Source organism: Scyliorhinus canicula, chromosome 7, assembly GCF_902713615.1.
Source record: "Scyliorhinus canicula chromosome 7, sScyCan1.1, whole genome shotgun sequence".
In the NCBI taxonomy this organism is placed as follows: domain Eukaryota; kingdom Metazoa; phylum Chordata; class Chondrichthyes; order Carcharhiniformes; family Scyliorhinidae; genus Scyliorhinus; species Scyliorhinus canicula.
Window position 1 is genome coordinate 130,155,195 of NC_052152.1, and position 25,609 is coordinate 130,180,803.

The 25,609-nt window shown below is 51.4% G+C and overlaps 1 protein-coding gene across 2 annotated transcripts in view; it reads left to right on the top strand.

Annotated features, from left to right (window-relative positions):
- The first annotated feature begins 9,372 nt into the window (after positions 1–9,372).
- rae1 (ribonucleic acid export 1) overlaps positions 9,373–25,609 on the top strand; it is a 48,697-nt gene continuing 32,460 nt past the window's right edge. For both annotated transcript variants that reach the window (XM_038802928.1, XM_038802930.1), the window contains exons 1-2: positions 9,373–9,580; positions 18,911–19,002. In XM_038802928.1, coding sequence (XP_038658856.1) covers positions 18,919–19,002 — 84 coding nt within the window. In that variant the 5' untranslated portion in view covers positions 9,373–9,580; positions 18,911–18,918. The remainder of the gene's footprint in view (positions 9,581–18,910; positions 19,003–25,609) is intronic.

Here is a 25,609-nt window from a genome sequence, read left to right on the forward strand (position 1 = left end):
TGCCACCTGTGACGCAGCTCTTCACCAACTGCGACCCGGCCCAGAACCTCGAGGGCCCAGGACAAAGGGGCAACAAAAAAAGAAACACGGGGAAAAACCAATATAACACCCCCCCCCCCCCCCCCCCCCCCCGCCATCCCACAAGCCCCCACTGCCCACCGGGATGCCCCAACAACATACTGCAGTCCATTAGTTTGAGTCCAGCTTCTTGTTCTTAATAAAAGTCCACGCCTCATCCGACGTATCGAAATAATGGTGCCGGTCCTGGTACAGCCACAGCCTCGTCGGTTGTAGCAGCCTGAACTTCACCCCTTTCCTGTGGAGGACCGCCTTAGCCCAGTTGAATCCCGTACGCCACTTGGACAGCACTGCACCCCAGTCCTGGTAAATACGGATCTCGCAGTTCTCCCACTTGCTGCTTCGCTCCTTCTTTGCCCATCGCAGAACACACTCCTTATCGGTGAAGCGGTGAAATCTTACTGATGCACAATCAATGGACATGAAACGTAGGTGAGATCCAAACGATAGGCTTTAAGGCACAAGATGTGTGCCCAGCAGCAGACGTACAGAAGAAAGGCCGACTGCCAGGAAGCACGGGTTCTTATATCCCGCCTTGTAGGCGGAGCTACCTACCTTTGGCTGAGAGGCACGTGACTTACCCGGGCCAATGGGCAGCGAGTCCTCTGCACCAATAGCAGCTCACTTCCAAGGTACCGTAGTCATACTACCGCATTCACCCCTTGTTGAAAAAGAAGCAGATGGGGGGGGGGGATAACGCGGACGTGAGGGGGGGGGCGTGTCCCGTGAGTAAGTGAGACTGGTAGTATGACTAGAGATGTTTAGGTCATACCATTGCATCGATGGCTGTCCACTGGCCCGCAACATATGTGCAAAATACAGCAACTATGTACAGCGTATAACATTAAGGGGGTGGGGGGGCTGCAGAATGGAGAACAGGCAAGGAAAAGAAACAAGAGTCCATTCACAGGCAGAAATCCACCAGTAGGTCACATTGATTCAATCAGTCGATTGGGCGCCTTTGTTGACCTGCGCAGTTGGGGCGGTGGTCGTCCATGACTCCGGGAGCGATGATCCTGTTCCTGTGTCCATACCCCTGGTCGGAGCTAGCGGGGGCCAGGCCGGGGGAGTGGCGTCCTGTCGGTGGGGGGGAGGGGGGGGGTGGCCGAGATCCGGCGGGTGCCAGGTCCCGAAGGGAGACCGTGTCCTGTCGGCCGTCGGGATACTCCACATACGCGTATTGCGGATTTGCGTGGAGTAGCTGGGCTCTTTCGACCAACGGGTCCGACATGTGCACCCGCACGTTCTTCCGGAGCAGAATGGGCCCGGGGATAGCCAGCCAGGTCGGGAGCGGTGTCCCTGAGGAAGTCTTCCTGGGAAAAACAAGAAGGCGTTCATGAGGCGTTTGGTTAGTGGAGGTATAGAGAAGTGACCGGATTGAGTGGAGGGCGTCTGGGAGGACCTCTTGCCTGTGGGAGACTGGGAGATTTCTGGACCGTAGGGCCAGCAGGACGGTCTTCCAGAGCGTACCGTTCTCCCTCTCGACCTGTCCGTTACCCCGGGGGTTGTAACTGGTCGTCCTGCTGGAGGCGATGCCCCTGCTGAGCTGGAATTGACACAGCTCGTCACTCATAAATGAGGACCCCCGATCTCTATGGATGTATGCGGGGTAACCGAACAGGGAGAAGATGGTGTGTAGGGCTTTGATAATGGTCGTGGTCATGTCAGGTGTGATGAATGGTATCAGTAGCTGCTGTAACGGTACCTTACCTTTAATGCATTGGCCCTTTAAGACCGGGCTTGGAACCCTGGGGGTCTCCGCCTCTGGCTCCGCCCCCAGGAAACTATATAAGATGTGGCTCACTCGGCAGCATGTGATGAGCACACTTCTCGGCTGCTGTTCAGTTCTCAGATGATTAAAGCCTTTGAATTACCTATCTTCTCTCCTGTGTCGTAATTGAGGGTATCTCATCAGGGCAAGGGATGGCGAAAGGGAAACGGGAGTACTCGTCAATCACGTTGAGGAAGTACGTGTTGCGGTTGTTGGAGGGGAGGGGACCTTTGAAATCCATGCTGAGACGTTCAAAGGGGCGGGAAGCCTTTATCAGATGCCCTTGTAGAAGTAGAAGTGCGGTTTGCACTCCGTGCAGATGTGGCATTCCCTGGTCACTGTCCTGATCTCGATGGAGTAGGGCAGGTTGTGGGTCTTTATGAAATGGAAAAAGCAGTTGACCCCCGGGTGACAGAGGTCCATGTGGAGGGTTCGGAGGCGGTCCACTTGTGCGTGGCCTTTGCAATATCTGCTTTGATGCGGCTAAAGGCCTGGCGGGCCTCCATTGACAGGGGAAACTTAGTGGACTGGATGAGTGGGCGGGCTTTGACGGCATAATTGGAGACCCACGGTGTAATATGAAAAGAAGCCCAAACAGCGCTTGAGGGAGTGGGGGAGGGGAAGCTCCATCAGGGGGCGCATGCGTTCAGGGTCGGGGCCTATCACTCCGTTACGCACTACGTAGCCGAGGATGGCTAGACGGTCGGTGCTAAACACGCACTTATCCTTATTGTAGGTCAGGTTAAGAAGTTTTGCGGTACAGAGGAATTTGCGGATGTTGGTGTCGTGATCCTGCTGGTCATGGCCGCAGATGGTGACATTGTTGAGATACGGGAAGGTTGCCCGTAAACCGCGTTGGTCGACCATTCGGTCCATCTCCCTTTGGAAGACTGAGACCCCATTTGTGACACCGAAAGGAACCCTTAAAAAGTGGTAGAGTCGCCCATCCACTTCGAACGGAGTGTACTTTCGGTCACTCGCGCGGATGGGGAGCTGGTGGTAGGCGGACTTAAGGTCTACCGTGGAAAAAACCTTGTACTGCGCGATCCTGTTGACCAGGTCGGAGATACGTGGGAGAGGATAAGCGTCCAGCTGCGTAAATCTGTTGATGGTCTGACTGTAGTCTATGACCATCCGATTTTTCTCCCCGGTCTTAACCACCAGCATTTGTGCTCGCCAGGGGCTGTTGCTAGCCTTGATAACCCCTTCCTTCAGAAGCCTTTGGACTTTGGACCTGATGAAGGTCCGGTCCTGGGCACTGTACCGTCTGCTCCTGGTGGCGACGGGTTTGCAATCCGGGGTGAGGTTTGCAAACAAGGATGGGGGATCGACCTTGAGGGATGCAAGGCTGCAGACAGGGGGGGCATAGGGCCGCCGAATTTGAACGTTAAACTCTGGAGGTTGCACTGGAAATCTAACCTCAGGAATGCTGCCGTGCAGAGATGGGGAAGGACGAAGAGCTTAAAGTTTTTAAACTCCCTCCCCTGGACCGTGAGGTCCGCTAGGCAGCACCCTGTGATCTGGACCGAGTGCGAACCGGAGGCCAGAGTGATTCTTTGTTTTACCGGGTAAACGGGAAGTGCGCAGCGTCTTACCGTGACGGGGTGGACGAAACTCTCTGTGCTCCCCGAGTCCAGCAGGCAGTTCATCTCGTGGCCGTGTGGGGCCGCGACTGCAGAGATGGGGAAGGACGAAGAGCTTAAAGTTTTTAAACTCCCTCCCCTGGACCGTGAGGTCCGCTAGGCAGCACCCTGTGATCTGGACCGAGTGCGAACCGGAGGCCAGAGTGATTCTTTGTTTTACCGGGTAAACGGGAAGTGCGCAGCGTCTTACCGTGACGGGTTGGACGAAACTCTCTGTGCTCCCCGAGTCCAGCAGGCAGTTCATCTCGTGGCCGTGTGGGGCCGCGACTGATCCATTGTTACTGAGGTGAGTCATGGCAGGAACTCCGAGTCGTCATCTGGCAGGGAGCAGTCGCCTGCGGGGTCCTCGGTGCCGATCCAAGATGGGGGCGCCCGTCGGCCACACGTGGTGGGGGGTGAACAAAATGGCAGCGCCCAGGGTTCGCACGTGGAGTCGGGGGTCCAAAATGGCGGTGCCCGGGATCACTCGTGGGGGTGGGGGCAGCGAGGTCCGCGGGCCGCACGGGGCCCCTGAGGAGCGCGGGGGGGAGATGCGCGGTCGCTGCTCGGGACTGCAGCGACCGCCTTGGACTGACAAACGGCCGCAAAGTGGCCCTTCTTGCCGCAGCCTTTACAGGTTGCGGTGCGGGCCGGGCAGCACTGGCGGGGTTGCTTGACCTGGCCGCAAAAATAGCAGCGGGGCCCCGTGGGTTTATCAGGGTGCCCTGCGGCGCAGGCCTGGGGGGGGTCTGAGTCTGCGGAGGTGAGGAGGGTCGCGTTCCATGCTGCCCAGGGGGCTGCCGCGCGGTCGGGCGCATCCGCGTGGGCGTTGCGATTACCGACATCTAGACAGGAGGCGAGGGCCCGTGCTTCGGCAACGCTCAAAATTTCTTTCTCTAAGAGTCTCTGGCGGATCTGGGAAGATTGCATACCCGCAACGAAAGCGTCTCTAATTAAACGTTTGGTGTGCTCGGCCACAGAAACTTGTGGGCAGGCGCAGTTTCTCCCCAGAACAAGGAGGGCCCGGTAGAATTTGTCTAAAGACTCAACGGGGAATTGCTGTCTCGTGGCCAGTAAGTGCCGAGCGTAGACCTTGATTCATCGGTTGAACGTAATGTCCCTTCAGGAGCGTCATCGCTTTGGAGTAGGTGGGCGCATGCCGCATGAGGGGAAAAATGTCAGGGCTCACCCGTGAATAGAGGACTTGGAGCTTCTGTGCGTCCGAGGGTTCTTCAGCGGCTGTTCTGAGGTAGCCTTCGAAGCAGGATAGCCAGTGGTTGAAGGTGGACGTAACGTTGGCTGCTTGAGGGCTCAGCAGCAGGCGATCAGGCTTGATGCGGAGATCCATCGTTTAAAAAATCTCATTCAATAAATTGATGCACCGTCAATTACCACAAAATGAGAATGGTGGAACAATCGAGGCTTCATTGAACGAGATGTTGTGCCTCCTGTAGCTGGAACCAGAATGGCTGCAGTGCAGGCAAGCACACATTTATACGCCCCCTGCTGGGCAGAGCCAGCAGGCAGGGATTTACCATCGTACTCTAATATACGGGTAGTGCTGTAATACAAGTGGTGTTCACCACACACACTGGGGAATTAATTACATATTGGATATTTGCACCCGAGTGCAACACCAAGGAGGTGTTACATTGCTGGAAGTGCCAATCTTTCTGATGAGATGTTAAACCAAAGTCCTGATGGCTCTCTCAACTGTGCAAAAAATCCTTTGGCACATTTTTGTGGACAAAACAAACACTCAGGCAGCGCTGCCCGGCACAGAGCGCGACCTGCAACGGGTGTGGGAAGAAAGGACACTTCGTTTCTGTTTGCCAGGCCGGGTTGATCGCCACTGTTTCCAGGCCCGGCATTTATACACCCCCCCCCCATGTGCGACCCAGCGGCGCCGCCATTTTCCCTTTCACAACCCACGTGCGGCCCGTGGGCGCCGCCATATTTTATGCCACCCGCCTTGGGCGCCACCATCTTCGGTGCCATTTTGGACCGCGCCTCAGGACCTCTGCTCGTCTGGCCGTTCATCGCCTAACCCTACCTCTGCCACCACTGACCAGCCCGGGACCCCCCAGCATCTTCCGCAGCTCGCCTCGATCACGTGGATCAGTCCAGGCCCCGCAACCTCGCGACGGTGAAGATAAATGGGCACGAGAGGACCTGCCTTTTTGACTCTGGGAGCACAGGGAGCATCATCCACCGCACTACGGTAAGGCACTGCTCCCTGCCGGTACACCCCGTCACCCAGAAAATCTCCCTGGCCTCCAGTTCCCATTCCATTGAAATCCAGGATGTGGAGATGCCGGCGTTGGACTGGGGTGAGCACAGTAAGAAGTCTTACAACACCAGGTTAAAGTCCAACAGGTTTGTTTCAAACACGAGCTTTCGGAGCACGGCTCCTTCTTCAGGTGAATGGAAAGGCTTGTTCCAGAAATGTTTATATAGACACAGTCAGAGATGCCCCGGAATGCGAGCACCTGCAGGCAATCAAATCATCAAAGATGCAATTCTGCATCTTTGATGATTTGATTGCCTGCAGGTGCTCGCATTCCGGGGCATCTCTGACTGTGTCTATATAAACATTTCTGGAACAAGCCTTTCCATTCACCTGAAGAAGGAGCCGTGCTCCGAAAGCTCGTGTTTGAAACAAACCTGTTGGACTTTAACCTGGTGTTGTAAGACTTCTTACTGTGCTCACCCCAGTCCAACGCCGGCATCTCCACATCATGGCTACCATTGACACCGCAAACTGCCGGCTCAAAGTGGAGAGGATCTCCAGGAAGATCGCGCATATAGACACTGACATTCAGTTTCTACAAAGATGAAAAAAAGCAGACAAGATGCATCTTTGATGATTTGATTGCCTGCAGGTGCTCGCATTCCGGGGCATCTCTGACTGTGTCTATATAAACATTTCTGGAACAAGCCTTTCCATTCACCTGAAGAAGGAGCCGTGCTCCGAAAGCTCGTGTTTGAAACAAACCTGTTGGACTTTAACCTGGTGTTGTAAGACTTCTTACATTGAAATCCAGGGGTACTGTATCGCGACCCTCACCATCCAGGGCGTAGAGTTCAGCAACTTCTGGCTCTACATCCTCCCCCACCTCTGCGCTGCCCTGTTACGCGGCCTGTATTTTCACTGCCATCTCCAAAGCCTGACTTTAAAAATTCGGCGGACCCGTACCCCCCTCACCTTCCCTGTTTGCAAACCTCACCCCGGATTGCAAACCCATCGCCACTAGGAGCAGACGGTACAGTGCCCAGGACAGGACTTTATCAGGTCGGAAGTCCAATGGCTTCTGCGGGAGGGAGTCATTCAGGCCAGCAACAGCCCCTGGAGAGCTCAAGTAGCGGTAGTGAAGACTGGGGAGAAGCACAGGATGGTCATTGACTACAGTCAGACCATCAAACGGTACACACAGCTTGACGCGTACCCCCTCCTATGCATATCTGACACGGTTAATCAGATTGCGCAGTATCGAGTCTTTTCCACAGTAGACTTGAAGTCCACCTACCACTAGCTTCCCACCCGCCCGGAGGACCGCCAATACACTGCGTTCGAAACAGATGGCCGCCTCTATCACTTCCTTAGGGTTCTCTTCGGCGTCATCAATGGGGTCTCGGTCTTCCAGCGAGAGATGGACCGAATGGTTGACCGGTACGGACTGCGGGCCACGTTCCCGTACCGAGAGAACATCACCATCTGCGGCCACGATCAGCAGGACCACGATGCTAACCTCCAAAAATTCCTCCGTACCGCCAAACTCCTTAACCTCACATACAACAAGGAGAAATGCGTTTTCCGCACCAACCGCTTAGCCATTATTGGCTACGTAGTGGAAAATGGAGTCCTAGGGCCCGACCGCATGCGCCCCCTCATGGAACTCCCTCTCCCCCACTGCCCCAAGGCCCTGAAACGATGCCTGGGGTTTTTCTCCTATTACGCCCAAAGGGTCCTTAATTATGCGGACAAGGCCCGCCCACTCATTCAGTCCACAGTTTTTACCCTGACGGCTGAGCCCGCCAGACCTTCAACCGCATCAAGGCAGACATCGCCAAGGCTACGATGCACACGGTCGATGAGTCCCTCTCCTTTCAGGTGGAGAGCGATGCATCGGACATAGCTCTGGCCGCCACTCTTAACCAGGCGGGCAGGCCCATGGCCTTTCCCGCACCCTCCATGCCTCTGAAATTCGGCACTCCTCTGTCAAAAAAGAGGCCCAAGCCATTGTGGAAGCTGTGCGACATTGGAGGCATTACCTGGCCGGCAGGAGATTCACTCTCCTCACTGACCAACGGTCGGTTGCCTTTATGTTTTATAATACAGCGGGGCAAGATCAAATATGACAAGATCTTGAGGTGGAGGATCGAGCTCTCCACCTATAATTATGAGATCTTGTATCGCCCAGGGAAGCTCAACGAGCCCCCTGATGCCCTATCCTGCGGTACATGTGCCAGCGCACAAGTGGACCAACTCCGGGCTCTCCACTATGACCTCTGTTACCCCGGGTCACCCGGTTCTTCCATTTTATCAAGGCCCGCAACCTGCCCTACTCCATTGAGGAGGTCAGGACCGTCAGCAGAGACTGCCAAGTCTGCACAGAGCACAAGCCGCACTTCTACCGACCAGATAGAGCATACCTGTTGAAGGCCTCCTGCCCCTTTGAGCACCTCAGCATGGACTTCAAAGGGCCCCTCCCCTCCACCGACCGCAACACCTACTTCCTGAACGTGATTGACAAGTACTCCCGGTTCTCTTTTGCCATCCCATGCCCCGATATGACTTCTGCCACGGTAATCACTCTGTTCAGTTTCCCCACGTATATACACAGAGATCGGGGATCCTCCTTTATGAGTGATGAGTCAGTTCCTGCTCAGCAAGGGCATCGCCTCGAGCAGGACGACCAGCTACAACCCCCGGGGAAACAGGCAGGTGGAGAGGGAGAACGGGACGGTCTGGAAGGCCGTCCTACTGGCCCTGCGGTCTAAAACTCTCCCGGTCTCCTGCTGGCAGGAGGTCCTCCCCGTCGCGCTCCACTCCATCCGATCGCTCCTCTGCACCGCGACTAATGAGACCCCTCACGAACGTGTGTTTGCCTTCCCCAGGAAATCGACCTCCGGGGTCTCGCTCCCAACATGGCTGACAGTTCCTGGTCCTGTCCTCCGGAATATGTACGGGCCCATAAGTCAGACCCCTTGGTCAAAAAAGTCCAGCCTACGTGGCACACCCTGACGGGCTCCGCCCAGCAGGCGCCAGCAGGCGCCGTATAAATGTGTGTGCTTGCCTGTGCTGCAGTCATTCTGGTTCCAGCTACAGGAGGCACAACATCTTGCTCAATAAAGCCTCGATTGTACCACCATTCTCGTCTTGTGGTAATTGATGGTGCATCAGTGTGAATCCACAATTTTGTTAATTAGAGGCAAGAATTTTGTCCAACTCAGGCTGACATCAGAAAATCTGTATTATCAATGTTTAGGCAGATGAGGGTCATGTTCAGTTTTCGGGGTGCAGAGTATACACATTGCATCCTTATGTGGAAAACAATTTGAAGGCTTGATAAGTGTAAAAGTGTTGTCAAAAAGAAACTTGACAAAGGTAAATGGAATGGAAGGGAGACTGGTGTGTGCAAACACTTACTGAGCTGAATGAACTGTATCCATATATTCTGTGAAATATAGTACTCCAATAACATCAGTTTGAAAAAAGTAGCAGCGTACCGTTGGAATTAAACTATTTTTTCTTAAAGACGATAACATAATATCACAAAATGTAATAATATTGTAACATAATATAAAAATGTCATGCTGGTAATGCAGCTATGTTTTGAAACCGGAAGTACATTCGCGGATTGTGCAGGCGGTGTGCGGGATCCCTCCGGCGAATCGTCCAGAGCCCTGGTTGGGGGAAGAGAGTGGGGAGAGGGAGCAATACAGAGAGAGGAGCCAAGCGTGGGAGGTGAGAGAGAGACTCTAGGGCCGGGGAGAGACCCTCAGAGGTAGAGAGAGTCAGCCGAGGGCCAGGAACAGTAACCCAGGGTGGGAGTAACCGGGGGCCGGGACCAGAAGCACCAAGAGCCGGCACTGTGAGCAGCAGCAGGTATTGTATAATGCATACACGTTAGATGTCTGGTTTAGATGTACATTCGATGTTCTCCTGAGCCGCTGAGTGGAGAAATGAGGTGTATCCTTCACCTCCCAGCGGACGGAATGGTGTAATGTGTGCTGTGGTCTGGTTCACATTGGTACTTGGGGTGGTTCCCGTCTTCCACTTATGGAGCATGGGGTCATATCATGATTGCTGATTGTGAACTGTCCACGGTCTTGGGATGTCAGAGACAAGTAGCTTTTATTCTTTCACGGGTGTGGGCATCACTGGCAAAGTCAGCATTTGTTGCCCATCTTTTGAGAAGGTGGTGACCACCTTGAATGACTGTGGTCCATGTGGTGTAGGTACACCCACAGTACTATTAAGAAGGGAATTCCAGAAATTTGACCCAGCAGCAGTGACATAGTTCTAAGTTCGGATGCTGTGTGGGTTGGAGGGGAGTTTGCAGGTAGTAGTGTTCCCACGTTTTGATTTCCATGTCCTGGGTGGTTGAGGTTGCATGTTTGGAAGGTGTTGTTGAAGGAGCCTTGTAGACTTGCTGAAATGTATCTTGTCGTATTGCTGCTGTTGGGATAATTGAGGTGTTGGTTTCTCATGCTACAGAGGCAGCACAGTGGTTAGCACTGCTGCCTCACAGCGCCAGGAACCCAGGTTCGAGTCCAGTCTTGGGCTACTGTCTGTGAGAAGTTTGCTCATTCTCTCCATGTCTGCGTGGGTTTCCTCCGGGAGCTCTGGTTTCCTCCCACATTCCTAAGATGTGTAGGTTAGGTGGATTGACCGTGCTAAATTGCCCCTTAGTGTCCAAAAGGCGATGTGGGCTTTCTGAGTCACGGGGATAGGGTATATGTGTGAGCCTAGGTAGGGTGCTCTATCCAAGGGTTGGTGCAGATTAGATGGGCCGAATAGCCTCCTTCTGCACTGTCGGTATTCTATGTGTCTTACAATTCTGTCTATCTGGAAGAAGAAACTGAAGACACTTGCTAAGTATGCAGATGATACAAAGATCTGTGGAGCAGCGGGTAGTATTGAGGAAGCAGGTGGGCTGCAGAAGGGCTTGGATAGGCTAGGAGAGTGGGCAAAGAAGTGGCAGATGGAATATAATGTGGAAAAGTGTGAGGTTATGCACTTTGGAAGGAGAAATGGAGGCATAGACTATTTTCTAAATGGGAAGATGCTTAGGAAATCAGAAGCATAAAGGGACTTGGGAGTCCTTGTTCACTATTCTCTTAGGTTAACGTGCAGGTTCAATCAGCAGTTAGGAAGGCAAATGCAATGTTAACATTCATGTCGAGAGGGCTAGAATACAAGACCAGGGATGTACTTCTAAGGCTATACAAGGCTCTGATCAGACCCCATTTGGAGTATTGTGAGCAGGTTTTGGGCCCCGTAACTAATGAAGGATGTGCTGATCTTGGAAAGGGTCTAGAGGAGGTTTATAAGAATGATCCTTGGAATGAAGAGCATGTCATATAAGGACCGATTGAGGACTCTGGGCCTGTACTCGGAGTTTAGAAAGATGAGGAGGGATCTCATTGAAACTTGCAGGCGACTGCGAGGCCTGGATAGAGTGGAAGTGGAGAGGATGTTTCCACTTGTCGGAAAAAACAGAAGCAGAGAACATAATTTCAGACTAAAGGGGCGATACTTTAAAATAGATGAGGAATTTCTTCAGCCAGAGGGTGGTAAATCTGTGGAACTTTTTGCTGCAGACGGCTGTGGAGGCCAAATCGCTGTGTCTTTAAGACAGCGAAAGATAGGTTTTCGATCAATTAGGGATCAGGGGTTATGGGGAGAAGGCAGGAGAACGGGGATGAGAAAAATATCAGCCATGATTGAATGACGGAGCAGACTCGATGGGCCGAGTTGCCTAATTCTGTTCCTGTGTCTTATGATCTTATGCAAATATTAATTTCAGGGTTGATTTTGAATTTGCTGATGGTGGATTTCCCATGTTTTTGTTAATGGAAAGGTCGGTGTTGATCATGATTTTATCCATCACACAGCACAAAAGCACCATGGTAGGTGGCAGAATGCGGGGCAGCACCAAAAACCATGTGATTGAAATGGACTTAAGGGCCCATAACACTGCCTTCATGGCTGCATTTATTTATTTATTTCGAAATTTCTAGTACCCAAATCTTTTTTTCCAATTAAGGGGAAATTTAGCGTGGCCAATCCACCTAACCTGCACATCTTTTGGTTGTGGGGGTGAGACCCATGTGGACAGGGGGGAAATATGCAAACTCCACATGGAAAGTGACCTGGGGCCGGGATCGAACCTGTGACCTCGGCATTGTGAGGCAGTAGTGCTAACCACTGCACCATCCTGCTGCCCCCTCATGGCTGCATTTAGCTGCACATCCAAAATCTTTGCATGAGAGACAGAGCATTATTCTGAAGCAGAGAAGACTGGAGCCACTGTTGTTGTGTAAAGAGTTTCCAGACCCATTTTGCCCTGGCTTTCGCACTTTGGCTGCTGTTGAAGTGATCATGCTGACAAGTGACATGATGTCTTGATGTTTTGGCCTAGAGTGTCACGGACAAGAAGGAAGCCGTTCTTTGTCAGTTGTGTTGCTGCTGTGGGTAGGGATCAGACACTGAACTGAATGGGAAATCAGCCCATGATGGGTTTCCCAAACCAGCTCCTTCCAACCACAGTAAGAATGAGGCTAAATGGGAAGTTTCCCTGGTAATAAACATAATCTCCATCAACCTATCTCGGAATCTATTGCTGTGATATCTCTCCTAGATTCCCTAATTGGGGTCTGGCTTTCCCCCTGCCAAATCTCAGAAGGAATTCTGACCTTTTATAAGCTGTCCTGGAATTTTTGATAGAGATGTATCTGTGCTCAGCATTCAGTGATTTTTTTTTTTTTAAATAATTTTTATTGAATTTTTCAAAATACAAATCTTTTAACCCCCCCTACATTTACATTTAAATTATAACAAAACAAAGTCAAACCCCCCTACTTAACAAGAAAAAGAAAAAGAATCCCCCCCCCCCCTACCCGCGCGTGTCCCCCCCCCCCCCCCCCCCCCCCCCCCCCCCCCCCGCCGGCGAACCGACAGTCAGACCAACTTATCATTTCTAGCAGCGTCCTCGGGCAGGCCTTGCCCGTGCCAACCGCCGCTACCGTACTTCCTTCGTCGTTTTCCCCCCTCCCCCCCCCCTCCCGCCCTCCCCTCCCCTCCCGGGTTGCTGCTGTCATGGCCTCAGTTTCTATCTCTGATCCAAGAGGTCTAGGAAGGGTTGCCATCGCCTGGAAAACCCCTGCACCGACCCTCTCAGGGCGAATTTGATCCTTTCCAATTGGATGAAGTTTGCCATGTCGTTTAACCAGGTGTTAACACTCGGAGGCCTTTCGTCCCTCCACTGAATCAGGATCCTCCTCCGAGCCACCAAGGACGCAAAGGCTAATATTCCAGCCTCCCTCGCCTCCTGTACCCCCGGTTCCACCCCAACCCCGAAGATCGCAAGTCCCCATCCTGGCTTGACCCTGGACCCCACCACTCTCGACACCGTCCCTGCCACCCCCTTCCAGAACTCCTCCAGTGCCGGACATGCCCAAAACATATGTGCATGATTCGCAGGGCTTCCCGAACATCTAATACACCTGTCTTCACCCCCGAAAAACCGACTCATCCTTGTCCCCGTCATGTGGGCTCTATGCAGTACCTTAAATTGAATGAGACTTAGTCGCGCACATGACGACGACGAGTTAACCCTCTCCAGGGCGTCTGCCCATGTCCCGTCCTCTATCTGTTCCCCCAGCTCTAACTCCCACTTATCTTTCAGCTCCTCTACTGGTACCTCCTCCACCTCCTGCATAATCTTATAGATGTCCGAGATCTTCCCCTCCCCGACCCAGACCCCTGATAGCACCCTATCACTCACCCCCCTGTCGGGGAGCGCGGGGAACCCCGCTACCTGTCGTCTGGCAAATGCCTTCACTTGGAGGTACCTGAACGTGTTCCCCGGGGGGAGCCCAAATTTCTCCTCCAGCTCTCCCAGGCTCGCAAACCTCCCCTCTATAAACAAGTCCCTCAGTTGTCTAATACCCGCCCTCTGCCAGCTCTGGAATCCCCCTCCTGTGTTTCCCGGCGCAAATCTGTGGTTCCCTCTTAGTGGTGCCCCTATCAGACCTCCCACTTCCCCCCTGTGTCGCCTCCACTGCCCCCAGATCTTGAGGGTGGCCGCCACCACCGGGCTCGTGGTATACCTCGTGGGAGGGAGCGGCCATGGTGCCGTTACCAGTGCCCCTAAGCTTATGTTGCCGCAGGACGCCCTCTCCATGCGCTTCCAGGCTGCCCCCTCCCCTTCCATCATCCACTTTCGTACCATCGATGTATTTGCCGCCCAGTAATATCAGGAAAGGTTGGGTAACGCCAGCCCTCCACTATCCCTACTCCGCTCCAAAAAGACCCTTCTAACTCTCGGGGTGCCATGTGCCCACACATACCCCATGATACTACTCGTTACCTTCTTGAAAAAGGCCCTGGGGAGGAAGATGGGCAGACACTGGAACAAAAACAAGAACCTCGGGAGGACCGTCATTTTAACTGACTGCACCCTCCCTGCTAGCGACAGCGGCACCATGTCCCACCTCTTAAACTCCTCCTCCATCTGCTCCACCAGTCTGGAAAAGTTCAACTTGTGTAGGGTCCCCCAGTTCTTTGCCACCTGCACCCCCAAATACCTAAAACTTTTAACTGCTCTTTTGAAGGGGAGCCTCCCAATTCCCTCCCCTTGGTCTCCCGGGTGTATTACAAAGACCTCACTTTTCCCCAGATTTAATTTATATCCCGAAAAGTCCCCGAACTCCGCTAGTATCCCCATTACCTCCGGCATTCCCCCCTCCGGGTCTGCCACATACAACAACAAATCATCCGCATAGAGCGAGACCCGATGTTCCTCCCCTCCCCTTGTCAGTCCTCTCCACCCCCCTGAACCCCTCAGTGCCATCGCCAACGGCTCAATCGCTAATGCAAAGAGTAAGGGAGATAGGGGACATCCCTGCCTAGTACCTCGATGGAGCCCAAAATATTCTGACCTCCTCCCGTTTGTTACCACACTTGCCATCGGAGCTGAATAGAGCAGTTTTACCCACTTGATAAATCCCTCCCCAAACCCAAACCTTTCCAACGTCTCCCACAAGTATTCCCACTCCACCCTGTCAAATGCCTTCTCCGCGTCCAGCGCTACCACTATCTCCGCCTCCCCTTCCACTGCTGGCATCATAATCACATTTAACAATCTCCGAACATTTGTGTTAAGTTGGCGTCCCTTCACGAACCCCGTCTGGTCTTCATGGACTACCCCTGGCACACAGTCCTCTATCCTGGTTGCCAGGACCTTTGCTAACAGCTTGGCATCTACATTTAAGAGGGAGATAGGCCTGTAGGACCCGCACTGGACCGGGTCCTTGTCCCGCTTCAAAATCAAGGAGATCAGGGCCTGCGACATTGTTGGAGGCAGAACCCCCCCCCTCGCGCGCCTCATTGAAGGCTCGCACCAGCACTGGACCCACCAAGTCCACAAATTTCCTGTAAAACTCCACCGGGAACCCATCCGGCCCCGGCGCCTTCCCCGCCTGCATCTGGCCTATCCCTTTAATTAGCTCCTGCAGCTCTATCGGCGCCCCCAACCCTTCCACCAGCTCCTCCTGTACCTTGGGGACCCCCAATTTGTCGAGAAAGTTCTTCATTCCCCCTCTCCTCTTCGGCGGTTCAGACCTATACAATTCCCTATAGAAGTCCCTAAAGACCCTATTCACCTCTTGCCCCTTCTGCACTACATCCCCACCCCTCTCTCTCACTCCCCCAATCTCTCTGGCTGCATCTCGCTTACGAAGCTGGTGTGCCAGCATCCTGCTCGCCTTTTCCCCGTACTCATACGCCGCACCCTGCGCCCTTCTCCACTGCATTTCCGCCTTCCTAGTGGTCAGTAGGTCGAACCTGGCCTGCAAGCTACGCCGCTCCCTTAATAGCCCCTCCTCTGGCGCCGCCGCATATTTCCTATCTACTTCTAGGAGCTCCCCCACCAGCCTCTCCCTTTCCTGCCTCTCCTTCCTCTCTCTGTGTGCCCTTATGGAGATCAGCTCTCCTCTAATCACTGCTTTCAAGGCCTCCCAGACCGTCCCCACCTGCACCTCACCTGTGTCATTCGTACCCAGATAGTTCTCAATGCCCGTTCTCACCCTTCTGCACACCTCTTCGTCCGCCAACAGCCCTACATCCAGGCGCCACAACGGGCGTTGGTCCCGCGCCTCCCCCATGTCCACGTCCACCCAATGTGGTGCATGGTCCGATATCGCAATGGCCGAGTACTCCGTGTCCTGCACTCTCGGTATCAGCCCCCTGTTCAATACGAAAAAATCGATCCTAGAGTACACTCTGTGGACGTGGGAGAAAAAAGAATACTCCCTCGCCCTAGGCCTACCAAATCTCCATGGGTCTACCCCTCCCATCTGCTCCATGAACCCCCTTAACACCTCTGCCGCTGCCGGCCTCCTATTCGTCCTGGAACTCGATCTATCCAGCCCAGGGTCTAACACCGTATTAAAGTCCCCTCCCATGATCAGGCCCCCTGCCTCCAGTCCCGGGATGAGGCCCAGCAGGCGCCTCATAAAACCCGCGTCGTCCCAGTTCGGGGCATACACATTTACCAGTACCACACTCTCTCCCTGCAGCCTACCCCTCACCATCACGTACCTGCCCTCCTTGTCTGCCACCACCTCTGCCGCCACAAACGACACTCTCTTTCCCACCAAAATCGCCACCCCCCGGTTCTTGATATCCAAGCCTGAGTGGAACACCTGTCCCACCCACCCCCTTCTCAGGCGGACCTGATCTGCTACCCTCAAATGAGTCTCCTGCAGCATTGCTACATCAGCCTTCAGTCCCTTCAGGTGTGAGAAGACCCTTGATCTTTTGACCGGCCCATTCAGCCCCCTTACGTTCCACGTGATCAATCGGGTCGCAGAGCGACCCGTCCCTACTCCCTGTCGATTAGCCATGTCTTGTCCCTTGCTCGCCCCGGGTCATCCCTTCTTTTCTGACCCGCTTCCCATAGCGATGGCCCCCCCCCCCCCCCACCCCCCCCGGCTCTCCCCTTCTCGTCCCTGGTCTTTCTAGCAGCAACCCGGTGTCCCCCCCCCCCCAGTCCCCCCCCCCCCCCCCCCCCCCCCCCCCCCCCCCCCTCCCCCGGCTAGGACCCCTCCTAGCCGCGATGTACCCCACATCGTACTCCCGAGAGTCAGCTGGTCTCCGCTGACCCGGCTGCTCCTGCCACATTCCGACTCCTCCCGGTTCACCCCATCTGCGCCCGTGAAAGATCCCCTTAAAACCCCCGAGAAAGACCCGCATAATCAACCCGCTCCCCCCCGTCCCGTCTCCCCAACTTAACGATATAAATACAAATACCCAATGGCAACTAAATACATAAATACTTAACTACATACTTAAATAACAAAATAATTAACTAACTATCAACTAACCGCGTGCCCAACCATCACCCTCCATCAAGCAGTATAAATAACCGCAGATAACCATAACCCAAAAAGAACCAAAAAACCCCCCCAAGCACCCAAAGAAAAAGGGCAAGAGGGGTAAATAACTAAGGGAAATTGGAAACGGGAAAAAACACCCCATAAGAAGCCAACGACCCACAATAGAGATTTCAACAGTACAAATATACAGAAACACCCAACAACTCGAAACCTTCAAAATATTCAGAAAAGTCAACCGTTCGAGAAAAAACACCCCAAACACTCCACGAAACTGTTACCCAGTTCCGACCTGGCCTGAAAAAGAAAAGGGCCACTTGCACAATCAAGAGTCCCCCGGCGGCTACGACCGCCGGTGCTCCCAGGTTTTAGTTCGTGTCCAACTTTTCCTCTTGTACAAAGGTCCAGGCCTCCTCTGGGGACTCGAAATAATGATGTTGGTCCTTGTAGGTGACCCACAAGCGCGCCGGTTGCAACATTCCAAATTTGATCTTTTTCGCGTGTAGCACCGCCTTTGTCCGGTTGTACCGGGCCCGCCGCTTTGCCACCTCCGCACTCCAGTCCTGGTACACCCTTACCGTCGAGTTCTGCCACTTGCTGCTTTTCTCCCTTTTAGCCCACCTCAGGACTTTCTCTCGATCACTTAGCCGCTGGAACCGCACCAGCACCGCCCTCGGGGGCTCGTTTGCCCTAGGCCTCCTGGCCATGACCCGGTATGCCTCTTCCAATTCCAGGGGCGCCGGACCGGCCCCTTCCCCCATCAGGGAGCTCAACATCTCCGCCACATATCCCGGGAGATCCGACCCCTCCAGGCCTTCTTCCAGGCCCAGGATCCTCAAATTTTTCCTCCTCATCCGAGTGTCCAGCTCCTCGAAGCGGCTCTGCCACTTCATGTGGAGTGCCTCGTGCACCTCCACCTTTGCCCCGATGACTGTGGCCTCCTCCTCCCTCGCGGCCATCTCCTGCTGCAGATCTTTAATCGACGCCTCTTGGATCGCCTGGGCTCCCACCAACCTGGTGGCCGTCGCGTTCATGGACTCTAAGAGTTCCACTTTCATCTCCGTGAAAAAACGGAGGAGAGCGGCCTGCTGCTCCTCCGCCCATTTCTTCCACTCCTCCGGTGCACCGCCGGCCGCCATTTTGATTTTCTTCCCCCGCTTTTTTTGGGGAGCTGCTGCCGTTTTTCTTGCCGCTCCACTCCGGGTACCGACCATAAAATCGGTCTAGTTCTCCTCAGGGGACCTTCCCCCACCGGGATTCGTTTTTTCAGCGCCGTTGGGGCCCTCCAATTGGCCCAAAAACACCTTTGTTGCAGGAGCTTCCAAATGTGCGGCTTAGCTAGTCATAGCCGCAACCGGAAGTCAGCATTCAGTGATTAATCCTCGCCCAAACAATCTCATTATGTCAGCCAAGAGTGGTGTTAAAACTGAAAACAACCTAATTGCATGCACACAGTTTCTATTCAATATTAGTTTAAAGTATGATGTCATGGAAGATAGTGTTTTCTAATTTCATCACTTTTTAAAAAAAAATCAAATTGGTGTGTGTTTTCCATATTTAACTTTAACTACCCTGCCGTTACAAATTTTATGTAGCTTGTGATGTAGCATAGAATTATATAAGCTTTTACAGAGCCAAAATAGGCTATTCCGCCAAATGGTCTTCAGTGATGTTTTCACTCCAAATGAGCTTTCTCCCACCCTAATTCATTTAACCCTATCTGTATCTATTTTTTTCACAGGCACTAGCCAGTAAGATCCTGTCCTGTATTTTGTAATTTCATAATCATCATGTGACTAAAATTCATTGTTTGCAGAGCTGAAAATGAGCATATTTGGAACAACTGGAGGGTTTGGAGCAGGGGGCATGTTTGGAGGGACAACAACAGACAACCACAATCCTATGAAGGTATGTTACATTGGAGGGGGGGGATTTACTGGTATTGAGTGTATTTTGACTCAAAGCAGATAAGTAGAAACACCTATATATAAAATGGGAAAATCTTATGAATAATAAGTTGCATTCCTTTGGGTCAGCTGAGGCTCAGTTAGTGACACTCATCTGTGGGTTCAAACCCCACTCCAGGGACTTGAATGCAAAATCTAAACTAACAGTCCAGTGTAGCACTGAGAGAATGCTGCTTTGTCTGTCCTCTCTGCTGAATCTAGACGATAGTATGGCAGTATTTAAAAATGAACAGGGGAATTCTTCCTGGTCAATATTTATTCATTCCCCAACCAGCACTGAGAACAGCATCATAGAACATCCAGTTCAGAAGGAGGCCATTTGGCCCATCAAGTCTACACCGGCCTTTACAAAGAGCACCCTACTCAAGCCCACGTATCTACCCTATCCCAGTAACCCCACTTAAACTTTTTTGGACACTAAGGGCAATTAAACATGGCCAATCCAGCTAACCTGCACATCTTTGTGGACTCTGGGAGGAAACCGGAGCACCCAGAGGAAACCCATGCACACACGGGGAGAATGTGAAGACTCCACACAGACAGTGACCCAGCCGGGAATCGAACCTGGGACCCTGGAGCTGTGAAGCAATTGTGCTAACCACTATGGGCAGCAGGGTAGCATGGTGGTTAGCATAAATGCTTCACAGCTCCAGGGTCCCAGGTTCGATTCCCGGTTGGGTCACTGTCTGTGTGGAGTCTGCACGTCCTCCCCCTGTGTGCGTGGGTTTCCTCCGGGTGCTCCGGTTTCCTCCCACAGTCCAAAGATGTGCGGGTTAGGTGGATTGGCCATGCTAAATTGCCCGTAGTGTCCTAATAAAAGTAAGGTTAAGGGGGGGGTTACGGGTATAGGGTGGATACGTGGGTTTGAGTAGGGTGATCATGGCTCGGCACAACATTGAGGGCCGGAGGGCCTGTTCTGTGCTGTACTGTTCTATTCTATTCTATGCTACCGTACTGCCCTAAACCTGCATCGTGCTGCTATTTTTGGGACCTTGTAGTGCACACATTTGCTGCCACATTTCCTACATCAAGACATTTCAAAAAGTACTTAATTGCTGCAATGGGCTTTGGGAGATACGGAGGTTACGAACGGCACAATAGGAATACAATCTTTAAGGATTGCGTGAGCTAAGACTGACCTTCCCTGTAATTGTTATTTTGGTAAGTGCTTTTGATTTCTTTAGGTGTGCGGCGACTTAAATTCTCAGCCCTGCATGTGATTATTTGAAGGGACCGCACATTCACACTGCTAAAATGGAACATTGGTTACTGTAGTTTTTCAAGAAATCACATAGTGTGGGGACTAAGTTTTCAACGCCTGTCCTTCAAACTTAGGCTTTCCAATAATGGTTAATTTTGCTATCTTATATTTGTCTTGCAAGTTGTGTTCAGCAGTGGAATGCAACTGTAACATGAAGTTGAGCTGATGCCTATACTTTTAACTAGAATGAATCAAAATGATAGCTGCATGCTTTGATTTTCAGCATTGTGCCTTATTGAGTAAAGTGTCATCTTGTTCAGCTTAGTAAACATCATCTTGTCCGATCCCAGCTCTCCGAGAGAGAAGACAGTTTTTCAGTTGGAAATTGCTGTGGCAATGTTGGTAGCGGTTTACCTTTGGTGGAATCTTTTCTTTCACTTTTCGTGTTGCGTCACTGAGTTGTCTTGGTGTAGTAATGCTTCTGGACTAGTGATATGCGGAGGTGAACTAATAATCCACAGTTTGTAGGTTCAAATCCTCCAGCAGCAGATTGAAAACTTGGGGACTTTTTATGGATAGGCTATTTAAAAAAAAAAAAAGAAAATCTAGACTCAGTCATGTTTCCAAAACCCAGTTGATTCACGAATGTCAGTATTTAAAATTCACAAATGTCATTTAGGGAAAGAAATTTTACCTGGTCTAACAGTGGCTCCAGTCCCACACCGATGTAGCTCTTAATATGACCTAACAAGCCCCTAGTGCTGGGAAACAAGATCCTTAGAATGAATGAGTAAAATCTGCACATGCCTGTGGTATAGTCATTGATCAGTGATGTGCAAATGCCAATCACAAAGGTAGTATCAACAATTTTGAATATCTCTAATTTCAATACGACATTCAAAGTGTGAGCACAGATTAGCTGATTCCTTGGAAGTTATATGCTGTATTCACCAGGACATTTATGCAGCAGCCAATTTGCCCAATCACATCCTCGCCTCAGCCATTAATGCCCTTGTCCCTGTTAAAAACTATTACTCTCTTGCTCTCGTATGTCCCTCAACAGTACTCCTTAAGTGCACATCTGCGGCAGACAACTGATTTCACCATTCATCTCCGCAAATGACTGGACTGTGCAAAGCACTATTGGGCCATGTGTGCCAGATTTGGAATGCAAAGATAATCACTTTTCCACTGCAAGCCATCTTCATAAACTACTATCCCATACCTTCTCTACTCCCACCTGCAAGAACATGTGTGAGAAGCTCTAGAACTTCTTTGGTACAAAGATTGAGACCACCAATCAGCTGCCTCTGCTCGAATTTCTCCCTTCCTCTAGCCCATGGTGCCAAAAACCTCTCCTAAGATTTGCCGCTATCCTACCCCTAAACCAATCTATTTTTCTACTTTGCGATCTCGCATTTTTTCCTCTCCCAGCTGATTTTATCTATGAGACGCATCTCCTTCCTTGACCCTGTTCCCACTTAACTGCCAACCGCACAATTTACCTTCCTGGGTCCCGTTTTAATTGATTTTATGAATTGTTGACACACCTGAAGTTCTACCCCTCTCCTCACATCTATCCTTGCTATACCCTCCTCAAATAAACCTGTCCTCGGCCCTCTGACCTTGCAAACTATACCTCACCTCCCCCCTCCCCCCACCCATCTCTGAACTTAATTTTTCCCAAAAGTACGCGCATCTTACCTGCGTCACTCCTGACATCAGTCAGGTTTCAGTCATTGCCTCCTGTCTTTGTGTGCCACTGATGTCTGGATTGGATCCCCTTCACTGTGAACATTATCAGCCAGATTCACTGCATTGAGGATTTCCTGAAAAAGTACTTATCAAAGTTACAGGTGACATCCCGTGTGGCTGTGACCATTGGAAACTATCCCTCCACTTCATTCTTAAACTTTGGCATGGTTAACCATATCATCCTCAAAAGCTCCTTCTCAGTCATTCAGCTGGATGGAACAGCCCTCATGTTTCCATTCTTATTATTATTAACTACCCAGTCATGGCAAGAGAATAGCCTGCAATGACTTCTCTGCCCACTCCTTCACCATTGACTCTGGACCCCATGCGTCCATCCTCGGACAGGTCCTAATCCTCATCCAAATACTGCCCTTGATGACATCTGAAAACCCATTGTGTGCCATATACTGATAACACCGAGCTTTACCTCAGCTGAACCTCTCTTGATCTCACTTTCTCTGATTTGTCATAATTTGTAATAAAGTTCTGATTCATCAGACTGCTTGCCCAACACCCATCATTGGAATAATTTCCCCACCACAAATTCCATTTCTCAGCAACTGGCATTCCAAGCCCCCTTTGATCTTCCTTCTTTCCGGGAGCAGGAGAGAGAGGGGGAGTTGGAGTGCAGCTTGGGATTCAGGTAGGTGCTTAAACTTATCCCCATGTTCCAGCGGCCTTCATTTCCGAGAGAGGGAGCCGGAGTGCAGATTGGGATTCAGGTAGGTGCTTAAGTGTTTTATTTTTACCTGTATTTAAGTTGGGCGGTTGCTTAAACCCGAGGCGCTACACTTGTAGTGTCCCCCACCCTTCCACCTCCTCTAGCCTAAGGGGGTGAATGAATATCAGGTAAGCTCTTTCTTTCTTTTACCCGCAAGTTATCGAGGGGGGATGGCAGGGAAGGTAGTGCAATATTCCTCCTGCAGAATGTTTGAGGTGAGGGACGTCATCAGTGTCCCTGCTGATTTCACCTGTGGGAAGTGCACCCATCTCCAGCTCCTCAGAAACCCCATTAGGGAACTGGAGCTGGATGAACTTCGGATCATTCGGGAGGCAGAGGTAGTCATAGATAGTTGCTTCAGGGATGTAGTTACTCCGAAGTATGTAGATAGATGGGTGGCGGTGAGAGGGGCTGGGAGGAAGCAGTCAGTACAGGGATCCCCTGTGGTCGTTCCCCTTAGTAACAAGTATACCGCTTTGGATATTGTTGAGGTGGACGGCCTACCAGTGGTAAGCCACGGTGACCGAATCTCCAGCACTGAGTCCGTCCCTGTGGCTCAGAAGGGAAGGGGGGAGAGCAGGAGAGCAATAGTTATTGGGGACTCGATAGTTAGAGGGACAGATAGACGGTTCTGTGGCAGTGAAAGAGACTCACGGATGGTATGTTGCCTCCCGGGTTTCAGGGTCCGTGACGTCTCGGACCGTGTTTTCAGAATCCTTAAGGGGGAGGGGGAACAGTCACAAGTCGTGGTACGCTTTGGTACCAACGACATAGGTAAGAGAAGGGACGGGGATTTTAAACAGGAATTTAGGGAGCTAGGGTGGAAGCTGAGAGCCAGGACAAACCATGTCGTCATCTCTGATTTGTTGCCGGTGCCACGTGCTAGCGAGTTGAGGAACAGGGAGTGAGTGCAGATAAACACGTGGCTGCAGGGATGGTGTAGGAGGGAGGGTTTCAGTTACGTGGATAATTGGAGCACATTCTGGGGAAGTTGGGACCTGTACAGACAGGACGGTTTGCACCTGAACTAGACAGGCACCAATAGCCTGGGAGGGAAATTTGCTATGGCTCTTCGGGGGGGGGTTTAAACTAATTTGTCAGTGGGATGGGAAAACGAGCTGTAGTCCAGAAGCCAGTGTTGAGAGTAGTGAGGTACTGAGGAGGGTATCAAGGTCGCAGGAGTGTACTGGCAGACAGGAAGGTGGGTTGAAGTGTGTTTACTTCAATGCAAGGAGGATCCGGAATAAGGTAGGTGAACTTGGAGCGTGCATTGGTACTTGGGACTACAATGTTGTGGCCATTACAAAGACATGGTTAGAACAGGGACAGGAATGGTTGTTGGAAGTTCCCGGGTATAGATGTTTCAGTAAGAGTAGGGAAGGTGGTAAAAGAGGTGGAGGAGTAGCATTATTAATTAAGGATAGTTTAACGGCTGCAGAAAGGCACTTCGAAGGGGATCTGCCTACTGAGGTAATATGAGCTGAAGTTAGAAATAGGAAAGGAGTGGTCACGTTGTTAGGAGTTTTCGATAGACCGCCAAATAGTAATCGAGATGTGGAGGAAGAAATTGCAAAGCAGATTATGGATAGGTGTGGAGGTCTCAGGGTAGCTGTCATGGGTGACTTTAACTTTCCAAATATTGATTGGAACCTCTATAGGTCAAACAGTTCGGATGAGGCAGTTTTTGTACAGTGTGCGCAGGAGGGTTTCCTGACACAATATGTGGATAGGCCGACAAGAGGTGGGGCCACATTGAATTTGGTACTTGGTAATGAACCGGGCCAAGTGTTAGATTTGTTTGTGTGAGAGCACTTTGGAGATAGTGACCACAATTCGGTATCTTTCACTATTGCAATAGGGCCATACGGCAGGGCAAGGTTTATAATTGGAGGAGGGGTAATTATGATATGATTAGGCAAGAATTAGGGAGCATAAGATGGGAACTGTTAGGGAAAGCACAAATGAAAAGTGGAGCTTGTTCAAGGAACAGATACTGCATGTCCTTGATAGGTATGTCCCTGTCAGGCAGGGAGGAAATGGCCGTGTGAGGGAACCATGATTCACAAAAGAGGTTGACTGTCTTGTCAAGAGGAAAAAGGAAGCGTATGTAAGGATGAGAAAAGGTTCAGTCGGGTCGCTTGAGGGTTACATGGTAGTAAGGAATGAGCCAAAAAAAAGGGCTTTGGAGAGCTAGGAGGGGGCATGAGAAGTCCTTGGCGAGTCAGATCAAGGAAAACCACAAGGCTTTTTACTCTTGTGTCAGAAATAAAAGAATGACCAGAGTGAGGTCAAGAACAATAGTGGAAACTTGTGCATGGAGTCAGAAGAGATAGGAGAGGCGTTGAATGAATACTTTTCTTCAGTGTTCACGAAGGAGAAGGGCCATGTTTTTGAGGATGAGAGTGTGATACAGGCGGGTAAGCTGGAGGAGGTAGATGTTCTTAGGGAGGATGGACTAGCAATTTTGAAAAACCTTAGTGTCGACAAGTCCCCTGGGCCGGGTGGGATATATCCTAGGATTCTTTGGGAGGCAGAGCCTTTGGCTTTGATCTTTGGGTCCTCACTGTTCACGGGATAGTGCCAGAGGACTGTTGTTCCTCTGTTCAAGAAAGGGAATAGGAATGACCCTGGTAATTATAAGCCTGTTAGTCTTAAGTCGGTGGTCAGTAAGTTAATGGAAAAGGTCCTGAAGGATAGGATTTATGACCATTTGGAAAGATGCAGCTTAATCCGGGATAGTCAACACGGATTTGTGAAGGGGAAATCTTGCCTCACAAATTTGATTGAATTCTTTGAGGAGGAAACTAAATGTGTAGATGAAGGTAGAGCAGTTGATGTTGTATACATGGATTTCAGTAAGGCGTTTGATAA